Below are 14,987 nucleotides of genomic sequence, written 5' to 3'. Positions count from 1 at the left end.
TTTTACCCTACTGGAGAAGTTTTTGGATGTGCATAGGGATTTGAGTCTTAGAAGATCCCATTCATCTATGTTATCTTCTCCTGGTTGTAGCTTCCCTCTTTCCTTTCTGAGCATCACGTCCTTGTCCAAGGAATGGGCCCCCTCTTAGCAACACGTCCAAAGTATGTGTTGTTGTTGTTGTTATGTGCCATCAAGTCGTTTGTGACTCATAGCGACCCTGTGTAGAAGAGCCCTAAATGCCATTCTATCCTGTGCCAACCTCACCATCTCAAACACTCATTCCCACAACTCCGCTCACAGAATCGATCCGTCTCATTGAGGGTCTTCTCTCCTTCGCCGCCCCTCCACTCTGCCAAACATGATGTCCCCCTCCAAGGCCCAGTCCCTCCTTGCAACATGGCCAAAGTATGTCAGACGAAGCTTCAGAATCCTTGACTCCAAGGAGCATTCTGGCTGCACTTTCTCTAAGACATACACTCTCCTCTAGCATCATAGCTCAAAGGCATCGATTCTTCTTCCGTCATCCTTATTCAGTCTCCTCTGTAGAAAGGAAAGAAATCTTCTCCTTTAAAACTTAGGAAGATCCCATGAGGTACCACCTTTGAAAGCCCTGTGTAGTCCAGGGCTTGGCACAGAGTGAGGCCTGGCCAACTTGACTTTGCCTGTTTATCTGACCGTAACCTTGATGTGACGCCCAGCCTCGGTCTCCTCCTCTCTCAGATGGGCTGCCCTCTGTCAGGTCCCACAGGGGGATGTGGGGGAGCGGACAGTGAAGACGCGAACATAGGCGCACTGAGGGTCAGGTTACATTTGGAGGTTGTTTTGGTTTGTTTTAAAACCATTGTGATTGGAGTAAAGAGTTTACAGAGTGTTAAATTTGGGTTGTGGTGGTGGTTACTATGAGTTTGGGCCAAAGTGAAAGGCAGCATTTGGCGTTTTGGGAACCACTGTAAGGGTTGTTGTGGTGGTTGGTCAGTGTGGTGGTTAATTATCATGTGGTTAGTTGGCATGGTGGTTGTCAAGTCAGTGCTGGACCCTGGTGGCACCAGTACCAGAGAAAGAGATGTTACCCCCTCTGCCATCTTCACTGAGTCCCTTGTCACGAGGGAGTCCATCCTGTTTTTGCAGACCCTCTACTCTTTCCTTGGAGGCAAGGATCCTGAGGCTTCGTCTGACATACTTTGGACATGGTCCTTGGAGAGGGACGTCATGCTTGGGAGGGTGGAGGGACAGCGCAGGAGGGGAAGACCCTCTGTGAGGTGGATTGATTCAGTGACTGGAGTAATCGGGATGGGTGTGTCGGAAACAGTGCGATTGGCACAGGACAGAGCAGGGTTTAGGGCTGTTGTGCATAGGGTCGCTATGAGTCGTGGGCGACTCGACGGCGCATAACAACAACAAACAGCCGCTTTTACCAGATCTCAGGGCCTTTTCTACCACCGGACCTTTTCCTGGTGATCCTGCAGTGTGACACACTCAGATGTACTGCATCGAGGGCCTGTGACAGGTTCTCGTCTCCGTGTATAAAGGCTGTTAAGATGGCAAGGACGCTGCCGGAACCTCCTGGCCTGGAGCCTGGGCTGGGATCAGCGAGAGTCTGGCATGCTTGTGAGGGGTGTGGACAGAACTGGGCTCCGGTCCATCTCTGCTGTTGGTTTGCTGTGTGACCTCAGGCAGGTCGCTCCCCTTCTCTGTTTATTTCTCTGGACAATACAAATAACGAGCCAGCCAAGGGCTCCTGGAGGAGGTGACTGGCTCCGAGACAGAGCTACTGCTTTGCTTATGGTGGTCTCTCCCACTCCCTCCAGATCATCGGCCGAGGCAATGACCAGGTGGCCATCAGCTCCAAATTTGAGACCCGAGAAGATATCGGTATGCTATCCCCGGGGTAACCCCTGGGTTCTGAGAAGGGAGATTCTCAGTCGGTGTGGGCCAGGCTGCAGTGAAATCCCTCCCGTCCCAGCGGTGGTGGTTGGGGGACTGACCGTTTCGCTTCTTCTCCCTCTGCAAACCTCCACCGAGGGACGTCCCCAAGCATCTTAGTTCTCTAGTGCTGCTGTAACAAAAAGACCGCAAGTGGATGGCTTTACCGAACATAAATGTACCTTCCCTCAGTTGAGGCTAAAATTCCCACCAGTCCAGGGCTCCAGCGCTAGCAAAAAAAAAAGGGCCTCTCTCCCTGTCGTCCCTGGAGGAAGGGCCTTGTCTCTCCTTACTGTCTACTCCCGGGCAATCTTCCGGTGACCTGGCCTCTTTCCCCCACCCCTTCTTGTTTCACTTGTAAATCTCTTTTTTATCTCTAAAGAGATTAAGAGACATAACCAAAGTAAACAAGAAGAAATCCTACCATTCTACCTTTCTAAAGAACATTCTTGCTGTTAAAAAAAAAAAGAGAGAGCGATTAAGAGACATTTTATACTCATCACCATAACTAAGCCATCCTACAATGGGATCATAACACAGGTCGAGTTTAGATTACAGCTCACGTTTTTTGGAGTACGGGGTTCAAGGCATGACATCGAAGCAGTGTGACATGATGAGTGAGATCCCGGGGACATAGTTAAGGCCTGGGAGGTCATAGGGTCACTTCTGCACTTGTTCTGTTGGCTGTGGGGGGTTATGTGGTGAGATGGGGGGGCGAGGCAGGGGCCCTGGTAGAGGACAAAGTGGGATACGTGTCAGCAGTCCTCCAAGTGGGTCGCGGCAGGCGTGAGGGCATTAGACCGAAGTCCCTGACCGGAAGTGGGGTCAGTAGAGCCTTCATGTGCATCCCCTCCCAGCGGTGATCCGGAACTATGGAAACCTCCTGCTGGAGATGTCTGCTGTGGTCCCCGATGGCATCGTGGCCTTCTTCACCAGCTACCAGTACATGGAGAGTACCGTGGCCTCCTGGTACGAGCAGGTACGCCATCCTGGCCCAGCCTCCCGTTGGCCCTGGGCGCTGCTTCTCTTACCTTTTCTGTTGTGAACGGGCACGTCTGTGCCCCAGGCCAGCAGAGGGGGTAAGGCACGAACAGGTAGTTTAAGGAATGCGTGGCTTACGTCTGTGTGCCCGCCAGCGTCCCTGTCAGGTCAGCCTCTGTGGCCCTTCCCTCCACAGCGTACCCCTCAGGAGAGGAAACAAGCCCCTAGCTTCTTGAGTTCTTTCTCTGGATTACCCCTGTAACTGTCCCTTCAGCAGATGCGACTGGGCCTGGGGAAGCTGGGTCGTAGACTGCCTGGGCGCTGTGCCATCTGAGGAAGGTTCTGGAGAAGTCAGGCGCTTTCCAGGCTGGTGGCTCTGGAGATGCCATGAGAAGTGGGGGGAATATTCTAGAGATGACTGTTCACAGCCAGCGCTTGATGGCCAGCAGGATGTGGACCTGGGAGAGGGCTACTCGACCCTTTCTGCTTCTGAGCACACACAGCCTCAGCTTCGGGGCAATAGACACTCCCTGGGGTGCAGCTGCAGGCACTCAAGACCTAAACGTTTTGATCATCAGGCTCTTTCCACACAGTGGGAAGTATGCTCACCACCCCTCGAGCCCCGGAGCCTTTTGCATTTTCCTTAAGAAATGTCACCCACCTCAGGGTTCCTAAGAAGAGTCTGTTTTCTTTGATGATCTCTGGTTTGCTCATATTTAAGTGCAGTGTGAGCTGAGATATCGCAAGTTCATCTTTGGATCTGGGGTGAGGGAGGGATTGTGGTGCATTTTTCCCCTATGGATAGCTAGTTGCTGTAGAACCATCTCTTGAAAAGAACTGGTCCTGAACCCGGGGATATAGTTCACAGATGAAATCTCAGGGCATCTTTTGATTGGCCCTGTCCACATTCCAGTCAGGCCAGAATGCCCTGATTGGCCGTCTCAGGACACATGCCCGCCCCACTTACCCAGACGATAGGATGTGATTGGTCCCTCCCCATCTGGATCACAGAGCTTCCCAGAGGAAGCGTAGTTGGACTTCACTAGCCCACGGCTCGTATGGGCCAGTCGAGGCCCAGACGGGGGAGTGACCAGGCAGGCATTGGAGACAGAGCCGGTTTAACGGGAAGGCTGTGTCGTCCATCTCTGCCTGTGCCAGCCTCAAACCCTCTTCTCCCCGACCCTTCCCAGGGCATCCTCGAGAATATCCAGAGAAACAAGCTGCTCTTCATCGAGACCCAGGACGGGGCTGAGACCAGCGTTGCCCTGGAGAAGTACCAGGAGGCCTGTGAGAACGGCCGAGGGGCCATCCTGCTCTCAGTGGCGCGGGGCAAAGTGTCAGAGGGAATCGACTTTGGTGAGTGGACCCAGCTCTCCCTGCCTCCGCCCTCTGCACAGAACTTTCTGGAACCCCTGCTCTGCTGTACCATCCTGCTTCCCTCCAGGAAGCCACCCACCCACCCCTGGGCATAAGCAAGGCCATCTTTGGCCCTCTGTCCTTCTTGGGAACCAGCGGGGCCCTCATGGTACACTCACACTGTCCCCTCACCTCCCGGGGCCACAGTGCTGCCCCTCCCACTGTGCACACTTGTGACCCCTCACTGTCCCCTGTCCTAGTGCACCACTATGGGCGCGCCGTCATCATGTTCGGGGTCCCCTACGTCTACACCCAGAGCCGCATCCTCAAGGTGAGCGCCTCGTGGGCCCATGTCCCTCTCTCAGGACAGGGCTGGGATGGGGTGGCCAGGGCTGGAATGGGGCGGCCGGGGGCGATGCCCTCTCATCTCCCCCGCCCCCCGACAGGCTCGCCTGGAGTATCTGCGTGACCAGTTTCAGATCCGTGAGAACGATTTCCTGACTTTCGACGCCATGCGGCACGCGGCCCAGTGCGTGGGCCGGGCCATTAGAGGCAAGACCGACTACGGGCTCATGGTCTTCGCTGACAAGGTGTGTCACCCCAGCTCGCTCCTGACTGACCACGGGGCTGCCCCGCCAGCGTCTTACAGACTCACTAGGTGAGGTGGGCCACGGGGCGACTGGGGCCCTGATGCCCTCTCTCCCACTCTCCCTGGTCACAGCGCTTTGCCCGAGCGGACAAGCGGGGAAAGCTGCCTCGCTGGATCCAGGAGCACCTGACAGATGCCAACCTCAACCTGACGGTGGATGAAGGTGTCCAGGTGGCCAAGTACTTCCTGAGGCAAATGGCACAGCCTTTCCACCGGGTGAGCTGAGGTGCCCTCCTCCAGGCAGCCCCCTTGCATTTCTCTCCAGAGCCCTACTATGCTCCCAAAGAGAAAGGGTGAGACCTGGGGAGCAAAGGTTAGGCCCAGAGACGCATGTGTGCAGGCATGTGGTGGGTGCCCCAAAGAAGGTGGAGGGAGAAGAGGGGGTGACACATCTTGGAAGAAGGGCACTGTGCTGGCTTTTCTTGAGCGTAGCCCCTGCCCTTGGCTGCCACCCCCTCCCCAGGGTCTCCCTTCTGTTTCATAGGACCGGATTCTGGGTGCCTTGGGGTGGAGGTGGAGGAGGTATCCTGTTTCAGATGCCGCTCGTTGGTCTCGGTGCACCCTACCTCGTGTAACTGCAGGACCTGGACCCCTGCATCCCTGGTGGGGCAGTGGCTGCCCCCTCCATCCTCACCCTCCCACTGTTGGGTCTGTCCCCGCAGGAGGACCAGCTCGGCCTGTCGCTGCTCAGCTTGGAGCAGCTGCAGTCGGAGGAGACGCTGCGCAGAATCGAGCAGATCGCGCAGCAGCTGTGAGCGGCCCACACTCACACTCCGGGACCCCGGAGTGGACGTGGGTCCCAGCGGATGGCAGGTGCCTCAGGGGAGGCACTTAAAGGACCTCACAGGAAACCTTGTTGCCACATCAATGGACTTTAATCATCGCAGGAGATGAGGGTGGGGGAGCGAGCGAGTGAGATGAAGAGGGCCCCCCACCCCTCCCTGCGCTTCCTGAGACGCTGCCGCCAACACGTCCCGTTGTCCTAGCGGGGGCCCAGGTCCTGGGTGCTGGCACTGAGGGTCCGGGAGACCTCGCTCAGGTGCCAGTTTGGGAACTGAGGACAAAGACAGGCGAGGGGCAGGTGAGGCTGAGGGACAGGCCACACTCCTGCACCACTGCCTCTGTGCCCACCCCGTCCCGGGTCCACCTCCCTCTTCCTTTTCCCTCAGCAGCCCTGTCCACCCATTTCCGCCATGCCCTACCCTGTTCCCCATCATCCCCCACGTAGCACCCTCCCTGTGCCCCTGTCTGGCTGCTCCAGCTCCAGCCTCCCAGCACCCAAGGCTAGCCTGGCTGTCCACACCCCTCCCTCAGCCTCCCAGGGTCCCCACTCCTTCCTGACCCAGGTGTCCCTGTCACCCACACCTGAGTCCCTGCGACCCGTGAACCATCCACATTCAGCATATTGAGCGACACAGCTCTCTTCATCCTGCAAAGAGGGACAGGTGGGCAGGAGTTAAGGTCCAGTTCTTGCTGAGATCAGCTCTGGTCTGCAGCGGGAGAAGGGAGCCATGGAAGGTTCCTGAGAAGGGACAGGGATCAGAACTGGGGGCTTGACACTCACCCGGCTGCTCCCGACACCCCGTCACCTCGGAGCCGGGAGACCAGCTTCTCACTTCCCCGACGAATGGACTCCCGGAGCTTGGAGAAGGAGGTGCTCCGACGAAGCGCCTGGGGGGCCAGTACTCTGTCATCCCCCCACCCCATTCAGGCCCCATACCCACCCCAAAGGCCACATAAAGCCCAGCCTCACCTGTTGGTCTGCATCACTGGCTCTGCCTGTGTTGGGGGCTCCTGGGGAACAGATGGGGCACATGGATGTGGAGAGAGGCCTTGCAAAACTTTCAGGGTGGGTGACATGGCAGAGGACTCACCAAGGGGTGCGGGCAGGTCCTCTCGTCTGAGGATCTCCTTGTACAGAGCTTCAGCTTGCTGATACTTGTTCTGTTTCAGGTAGGCTGAGGCCTGGGGGCGAGGGGTGTCCAAGCTCAATCTAGACTTTGCCATGACACCTTCCCTCCAGCCCACCCTGTCTCTCCCCTGCCCTGGCTCCCCAAGGGCCCTCCTTGGGAGCCAGAAACCAGGCTCCCCCTCACAGCCCTTCAGTTCAGCTGGTTTGAATCTGCGGGCCGAGTAACTCCAGCCCGGTGGCTCCCCCACTCAGAACCTGTTTCCTGTTCTTCTTTAAGCCACTGGCTTAACCTCTCTGTGCCTCAGTCTCCTCATCTGCTGAATGGGGGTGGCACCAGCTCCTGCCTCACAGGAGGGGTTGCAAAAAAAACATGGGATGCTGCAGGGGCACACTAGGGGGGCCGTCTAGTGTGCTGGGGTGCACAATAAATATTTGATGTTCTCAGCCGGTTTCAGCCAATTATTTGATGGTTTCAGTTTGTTGACCAGAGGGAAAACTTGTGCTTTCTCATGCTTGGATGGGTTATGGGTTATGGTTCAATCCTAAGTGGACTCTGCAGGGCCCACTATCTGACAGATGGGGCTCCTGGGCTCTGCAGTCTTCCTCTTTATCTAATGGGGTCAGGCCTGCCTTGGTCCCCAGCATGAGCCCCACACACACAGGCGCTTGGGTCTGTTTAGAAGGGACAGGCGCTGAGGGATGGTGGGGGCGTCTGAAGAGCCCAGGAGTGGGGAGGGGGCTGGAAGCCCGGCACAGCGCCCTCACCAGGTTGTTCTTGGTCTTGGCCACACTGGGGTCGTGCGGCCCCCCCAGGGCCTCGTAGATGCTCAGGGCGCGTGCGTAGTGCTGCTCCACCTCCTCGAACTTGCCCTGGTTCTGGCAGAGCAACGCCAGGTTGTTGAGCTGCTTGGCCACGTCCGGGTGGTTGGCGCCCAGGACCTGGGGGGTCAGGGTCGCGGGTCATGGGGGTCCCATGCGACTGCTGGCTCACATGCCAGAAGGCATTATGTGGGGGGTCCCATGATAGACTAAAGTGGGGAGTTAGGCAAGGTCGGGGCTAGAAGGTGCACCCTCAGCCTGGCGCGCTGCTGGCTGCATCCACAGACCAGTAGACTGCTGGGGTCTGTGTGCTTCAGACTTAAGGCACACTGGGGGAGATTCAGTTGAGGGTTAGAAGGTTTGGAGGTCAGAGTCAGGTTGGGACCTAATGTGAGTTCTAAAGGGTCAGGAGTCGGGCCCAATGGGCCGCCACAAGTGGCTGGAATCCGGTGATGTGAGCTCAAATTGAGCCCTAATACTTGCCAATGTGATAGATGAAAAGGTCACAGGTACTTCGTGAGACTTTGGGATGATGAGACTCCGGGAAGGACCTGGAAGGGACAAGTGGGGATGGGGGGGGCGGGCAGGGGGAGGGATAGGACCGACCTTTTCCCGGATCTCCAAGGCGCGCTGGCACAGGGGCTCCGCCTCCCGGTAGCGCCCCCGCTTCCCATAAAGGACGGCCAAGTTGTTGAGGGTGGCTGCCACCTGCGGGGCGAGCAGGGGGTCATGGATCGGAGGGGAGGAGGCCCGCCCCCAGCCCTCCTCCCCCACCCCCGCCCGGTCCTCCACGCGCCCTCACCGCCTGGTGCTCCGGGCCCAGAGTCTGCTCCCGGATTTGCAGCGCATCGTGGAGAAGCTCCGTGGCCTCTTTGTACTTGTTCTGATCCCTGAGGAGAGGCCACAGGGTGGAGGGGCTTGGCCTAAGCGAAGGCGACCCCCCACAAAAGGGTATCTTTTATACTCCCACCTTTATGGTATCTCACTGAGTCCATGTCTCCGGGTCCCCACATTGAAATCTCTAATCTCTGCTCTTTCTGACAACTCGTTTTACAACTGGGAGGGGGACGAGAGGGTTTCTGTGGAAGGGAGGGTGCATGGGGTGCCCACGGAGGGTGATGGGGCCCACGGGGCGCCTGCGAGGATACAGGGTTTCTCTGGGGTCTGTCGGAATCTGCAGAGTTTCCCCCACTACCTCGTGGTCCCCCTCTCCCACCCCGGCTGTGCCCTCACCGGTACACCAGCGCCAGGATATTGAGCATGGTGGCCACGTCCGGGTGGCAGTGGCCCAGGCTGCGCTCCAGGTCCTCCAGCGCCTGGCGACACAGCGGCACGGCCACCTCGTAGCGGCCCTGGCTCGCGTACTGGATCACCAGGTTGTGCAGGGTCCGGAGGCGCGCGGGGATCTCATAGCCGCCCTGCTGCGCGGCCACCGCCCCTGCCGCCTCGGCACCTGGGGACAAGGGTTCGAAGTCAGGGCAGGCCTGGCTCCCCTCCAACCCGGAAACAAGCGCACCCCGGAACTGGGGCAGCTACAGCTGCCTCATGCTCCAATGCCCCTGGGACTGGAGACCCCTGTGCTGACTCCTAGACTGGAGTAGCCACCACCTTCTTCATCCTAGGCTGCATCCTGGACTGAACTCACACAAGCCCAAAGCCAAGGTCACGGCCACCCACTGCCAGGAGTGCTAGTGGCCTGTGACTTCAGTGCTGAGCAGTAGGGAGCCACCTCCGTATAGATTTCAAACTCAGGGAGCTCTGGTGGCCTAGTGGCAAGAAGCTGCACTGCAATCCCAGAGGTATGCAGTTTGAATCCACCAGATTCTCTGCTGGAGAAGGAGGGACAATCTCCTCCTGTACCAATCAGATCAGCTATGACAATACACATAAAAAACAATGAATTTTTTTTAATTCACAGGGCAACAATGAACGAATGAAAACTCAAAATCTCTGTAAATGTTCATTAAAACTAATAAAATTTAATAATAATTTTTAAAAAATTCAAACTCATTCCCATCAGGATCTGACTATAAATCTCAGGGAGGATTCATCTTTCTTCCTGGGAGCCTCTGGTGGATTCGAACCACTAGAGCTGATGGTTAGCACACATCTCCCTGCAGACTACACAACAGTCTCAGAGCCCATCAGAGGGTGGCCAGGAGCTGGGCAAATACATGAGGGCAAAGAGCTGGGCTTCTGAACGGGTCGCTGGGACCCTCGGGCAGCATGGCCTGTGTGACTGTGTGTGACCACCTGCCCTGAGAGCCTGTCCATGGCCCCTTGCCTGGCCTCCCTGCCCAGTGCCCCCCAGCTTCCTGCTTCATCCTCTGGACCACCCCCACTCCCTACTCCCAGGACCCAACCCAGAAAGGCTCCCTCCCAGCCCGGCCCCCTTGCACCCACCTTTCCGCTCCTCTTCCTCACTGGGGAACAGCGAGGCCAGGCTGTCCCGGCGAGGTGGGGTCTCACTCTGTTGTGGGGAGGACAGAAAGTGGGATGTCATGAGGGGCAGTACAAGTTTCAGGTCCTGTGCCTCAGGGGGCTGAAGGAGGTGATAGCCATAAACTTTGGGAGTTCTCTGGGAGTTGGGGTGGACAGGGGATTCATAGAGCAGTTACAGGGACACCTGAGGAAGTTCTGTTGGGTCTAGAGACTACAGAACTCTGTAAAGAGTCAAAGGCTTCTGTGGAGAGTTTGAGGGATGAGGGCTTGAGATGGGGGCTCTGAGACATCTGCAGAAAATCAGGGGTTCCTTGGAGATTGAGGAGCAGCTGTGGAGTTCTTTGGAGGGTCAAGGGGTTCTTGGGAGTGTTGGAAGCTTTGGGGATCTGCACAAAGTTATAGAGGTGTGTGAGTGGAGACTCAGGGGTTCCTTGGAGGTCTAAGGGGCCTATGGAAGTCTATGGAGGGGGACATTCTTGGGGGGCTGGTTGTTGTTGTTGTTATTAGGTGCCATCAAGTTGAGTATGACCCATAGTGACCCTATGAACAACAGATCTGAACCCTGTCCTGTCCTGCGCCACCCTCACACTTCCTGACACACTAGAGCCCATTGCAACAGTCACCATGTCAGTCCACCTGGTCGAAGCTCTTCCTCTCCTTCACTGACTATCTGCCTTTCTGAGCATCATGTCCAACTCCAAGCAGCAGCCCCTCCAAGCAACATGCCCAAAGTATGTGAGGTGAAGCTTTATCATCCTAGCCACTCTGGCTGCACTCTCTCCAAGACATATTTATTTGTTCTCCTGGCTGTCCACGGGATGTTCAGTATGTTTCTCCAACATCACAGCTCAAAGACATCAATTCTTCTATCATCCTTATTCACTGTCCAGTTCTCAGATTCATAGCAGGTGATCGGAAAGACCATGGCCTGAATCAGGTGCACCTTAGTCCTCAAAGTGACATCATTACTCCTCAATAATTTGGAAAGATTCCTAACTGCAGACTTTCCCAGTGCAATACATGTCCTGATTTCCTAACTGCTGGTACCAAGGGTGTTGATTGTGGATCTAAGTAAAATGAAGTTGTTGACAGTTTCAATCTTTTCTTCATCTATCAGGATGTTGCCTATCAGTCCAGTGGTTTAGAGGGCTGGGGGCTGTGGAAATATAAAGAAAATTGTGGGGCTGTGGGGTTCTGTGGAGGGTCAGGGATTCTTCAGGGGGGCTGTGGGAACCTCTGTGAAGGATTGAAGATTCTTTGGGGGTCTTTGAGGCCCTGGAAACCTCTGCAGAGGGTTAGGGGTTCTCTGTACATCTTGGGGATCTCTGTGGAGGGTTGGGGGTTCTTTGAGGGTCTGAGGTCCTCTGTGGAGGGTTGAGGACTCTGCGGATGATCTGGGAGCCCCCAGGTTCTAAGGGGAGTCAGGGGCCCTGGGAGCAGGGTGCACCTGGTCCTCCGCGGGCGGGTCATACTGGCGCAGCTGCCCCAGGAACTCCAGGTGGTTTTTCTCCTCCTCCAGCTGGGCCACGGCCTCCTCGCTGGCCCGCAGGCGCCGCTGCGTCTCCTCCAGTTCCTCCCGCAGCCATGCGTTCTCCTGGGCCAGCCTCCGGGCCTGCGCCCGCAGCCGCTGCTTCTCTGCCTCCAGCGCGCCCACGTGTGCTGACAGAGCCAGCAGAACCTGGCCAGATTGGGCGGGGGTCAGGGTCTGGGGCCCCCCTACCAGGCCAGGGCACCCTACTCTATTCAGCTTCTGCAGAGACACCCGCAGTTGTGACTGGCGAAATGCTCAGAGGCTCCTAGGGACATATCTAGGTCCAGTGGACACCTGACATATCTGACCCGTGCAGTCCCAGTCTCCCCAGGACCCTCAGCTCTGAGGGACCCCATCTGGTTTAAGGGTGCCTGTCATGCACCCACCCCCCAATGAAAAACTCTTTACCACCAGGTGGCTTCTGACTCAGGCCCACGCCGTACGTTACACAGTAAAACTGTCATCCTTACAGGAGCAGATCACCAGCCCTTTACTCTGAATCACCACTAGCCAGAGATTAGTAGTTGTGCTCAAACCAACTGAGCCACTAAGGGACGTTCCCTTTCAAGAATAATGACACCCATGACTGCCCGGGGAACGCCATCTCTGGCTTAAAGCTTTCCCTTCTATACACGAACGGTCCCTACATACACCTGTACCTCTTTAGTGCCCCAGGGCTGGGCCTCCCCAACCCTAGACCTGCCCCAAATCTGTGGCTCCTTTGCCCCAAGGCTGCCCCCATATTTATACCTCATCCACAGTGAATCTGCCCCTCAGGTCCCAGACCCTGGGCTGAGCCCTCGCCCTGTCCTGCCTGACTCCTAACAATCCTGGCTGCACCCACCTGACCCGGCCTGGCGCACCCCCTGGCCCGACCCTCAGCCTGCACCTCCCTCACTCCTGGCTCCTGGCTGACCCCCAGGTGCCCCCCACGGCCCCTGGAAGCTGGAAGCCCCTTACCTGTGCCTCGCCCAGCCCCAGCTCGATGGCCTCCAGCGAGTGGCTCACCACCTGGTGCTTCTCCTCCAGCATCTCGAGGCCGCCCACTGCGTCCTGCCCCGCCAGAGCCTCGGCCAGGTGTCCGGCCAGCCCGTGGTGCTCGGCCCGCAGTGCCTCCAGCCCCTGCACCACCTGCCTCGTCTGGCGCACCAGCTCCTCAGGGGTCAGGCGCTCTGGGCCCAGTCCCTGGTCACCGGGGACCACCACCTGCACGGACATGGCTGCTCCTGGGACAAATGGGATCGGGTAGTCGAGAGTCAGGGCCGGGAAGGCCAGCCCCCTGCTCCCCACTTCCACCCTGGCCGGCGGGACCCCAGTGCCAACTCTCCCATTTAGGCCAATCCGCTGCCTCTAAGTCCACTGTAGCCGGCAGAACTGACACCCCCCCCCCCCGCAGCAGCCCCGAGCTCCACACCCACCTGCAGGATCCCCCAGGCCCAGCCTCTCCTCCCAGCTGTCTCTGCCTCCATGCGCGGCCCAGCCGGTCCCCTGTCACCACGCCCTCCCCAGCCCAGCCAGCTCTCAGCTGGAAACATCCACGTCCACCTTTGTCCTGAGGGCCCTGAGACAGCTCCCCAAAACCCACTATGTGGAAGGAACCAAGACAGGGCCAGCAGCTGTCTGGAGACCGTGACAACTGTCCTCGGCTCACCTGGTCGACCCTGCCTACCCCCGGGCCCCGGAGTCTCTGACCCAGAAGTGGGGCCGTGGGACAGGACTGAGGGCGCCGCCTCACCGGGCGTGTGGGGCGGGGCGTGTGGAGGCGGCAGCCACCCCATGAGCTCATTTCTCAGGGTGTTTTTGTTGAGAACCAGTCGGACAACTGGGGGTGGGGTGGGTGAGGGGCTAGGGTGCTGGAGACAGAGGAGACTCCAGGTTCGGGAGTGTCGCGGGGACCGCCTATGCTGGCTCCTGGGCCCTGTGGAGCCGAGAGCCCCTGAGAGAGGGGCTGGGGCTTCCCCCACTGACAGGTCATGAGATAGCTGGGGTCTGAGGCCCAGGTGGTATCGGTAGGGGGTCCACATGTGGGACTTCACACGGGTGTATGTGGTGACAGGTCACACGTGCCTAAACAGTGGGGGCTTCTGGGACACATGCACACCCTCTTCTCAGAAATACAACTCCCTCATGCAGTGTCTCAGGAATAAACAGAATTTTCTCCACATAGACACACACCCCTCTTTTAGATATGCAATTCAACATACCCACATCCATTCAGGAGTACAACAACATCATTCTCTCTCTCTCTCTCTCTCACACACACACCCCATTTCTCAGAAATGCAATTCAATACACTCACATATACTCTCAGGACTATCACACCATTCTTCTTCTAACACATAGGAACTCTCAGAAATACAATTCAACACAGCCCTGTACACTCTCAATGATACAATTCTGTCCCATTTTTTTTTATCTCTCGCACACACATACACACACTCCTGTCTCAGAAATACATACACTCAACACACCCACGTGCCTGTTCAGAAATACAGTACAATACACACACACACTCAGAAATAATCTTTCTCACACAACCTCCCTTACTTGATACAATGCAAAACCAAAACAAAACCAAAAAACTGTCCCTCTCATTCACTCAGAAATAGACCTCAAACCACGCTTTTCCCTCTCAGAGATATAACTCAATACAGACACACACACACACATACACATTCACTCCTCTTAGAAATGTAACACACACTCAACCTTCTTTCAAATATAAAACAATGTCCACATTCTCCTTCAAGAAACACCGCACATATACACTCTACTCCTAAAAATACAGCTGGACCCACAACTTCCTCTTAGAACTTCAACCTAACACCAAACAACCTCACACAACACACAAACCTATTCTTGTCTCAGAAACAGCACACACAGACTTCCCTCTTGGAAATACAACCCAACACAAAAGCGCATTCTCCTCTCAGAAAGAACAGCCAACACACACAGAAACTCCTGTCTCACTCACCTCAGAAAGCAGACCCAAATCCCTCCCCTCCACACTGTCTTCCTGAGCACACACACTTGTCCCTGTTGTTGTTATGTGCCGTCGAGTCGCCTGCCACTCATAGCGACCCTATGTACAACAGCCCTAAACTCTGTCCTATTCTGTGCCAACTTCACCACCTCCAACACACTTACCCCCATTACTCCAGTCACTGAATCAATCTATTGTCCCTACAACACACACATTCTTTGAGATTCACGCAGCCCTATGCAATCCCAGGCAGTTTCCCAAGATCTGCTCAGAAACTTCTGTGCATACATACGCCCCCCCCCCATGACTCCCTGTGAGCCTGTCCCCAGCTTCACCAGGTCCCCAAACGCTCCCTCACCTTCTTCTCACCTGGGCAGCTACACACCCACAG

General features: G+C 56.6%; 2 protein-coding genes across 2 annotated transcripts in view; one reads left to right on the top strand and one right to left on the bottom strand.

The window, feature by feature from the left end:
- The window catches only part of ERCC2 (excision repair cross-complementing rodent repair deficiency, complementation group 2), a 25,386-nt gene extending 19,722 nt beyond the window's left edge, over window positions 1-5,664 (top strand). The window contains exons 10-16 of the mRNA XM_006901230.1: window positions 1,805-1,872; window positions 2,781-2,902; window positions 4,095-4,260; window positions 4,521-4,591; window positions 4,707-4,850; window positions 4,982-5,125; window positions 5,572-5,664. Of these exons, the coding sequence (XP_006901292.1) occupies window positions 1,805-1,872; window positions 2,781-2,902; window positions 4,095-4,260; window positions 4,521-4,591; window positions 4,707-4,850; window positions 4,982-5,125; window positions 5,572-5,664 (808 nt within the window). The remainder of the gene's footprint in view (window positions 1-1,804; window positions 1,873-2,780; window positions 2,903-4,094; window positions 4,261-4,520; window positions 4,592-4,706; window positions 4,851-4,981; window positions 5,126-5,571) is intronic.
- A 227-nt stretch (window positions 5,665-5,891) lies between these two features.
- KLC3 (kinesin light chain 3) lies at window positions 5,892-12,837 on the bottom strand. Its single transcript, XM_006901229.1, has 12 exons — window positions 12,574-12,837; window positions 11,530-11,760; window positions 10,044-10,110; window positions 8,874-9,093; window positions 8,443-8,530; window positions 8,247-8,348; window positions 7,587-7,760; window positions 6,784-6,874; window positions 6,663-6,703; window positions 6,474-6,580; window positions 6,275-6,338; window positions 5,892-5,963 (listed from the first exon to the last, which is right to left on the bottom strand). Exons 1-12 carry the CDS (start codon window positions 12,829-12,831, stop codon window positions 5,892-5,894), a joined length of 1,515 nt encoding a protein of 504 aa, XP_006901291.1. The 5' UTR covers window positions 12,832-12,837.
- Window positions 12,838-14,987: the final 2,150 nt, after the last annotated feature.

Source organism: Elephantulus edwardii, unplaced genomic scaffold (assembly GCF_000299155.1).
Source record: "Elephantulus edwardii isolate Elephantulus edwardi_28Jun2011 unplaced genomic scaffold, EleEdw1.0 scaffold00315, whole genome shotgun sequence".
NCBI classification, from domain to species: domain Eukaryota; kingdom Metazoa; phylum Chordata; class Mammalia; order Macroscelidea; family Macroscelididae; genus Elephantulus; species Elephantulus edwardii.
The sequence above is the reverse complement of the archived record's forward strand: the minus strand, read 5'-3'. Positions and strand labels throughout refer to the sequence as shown.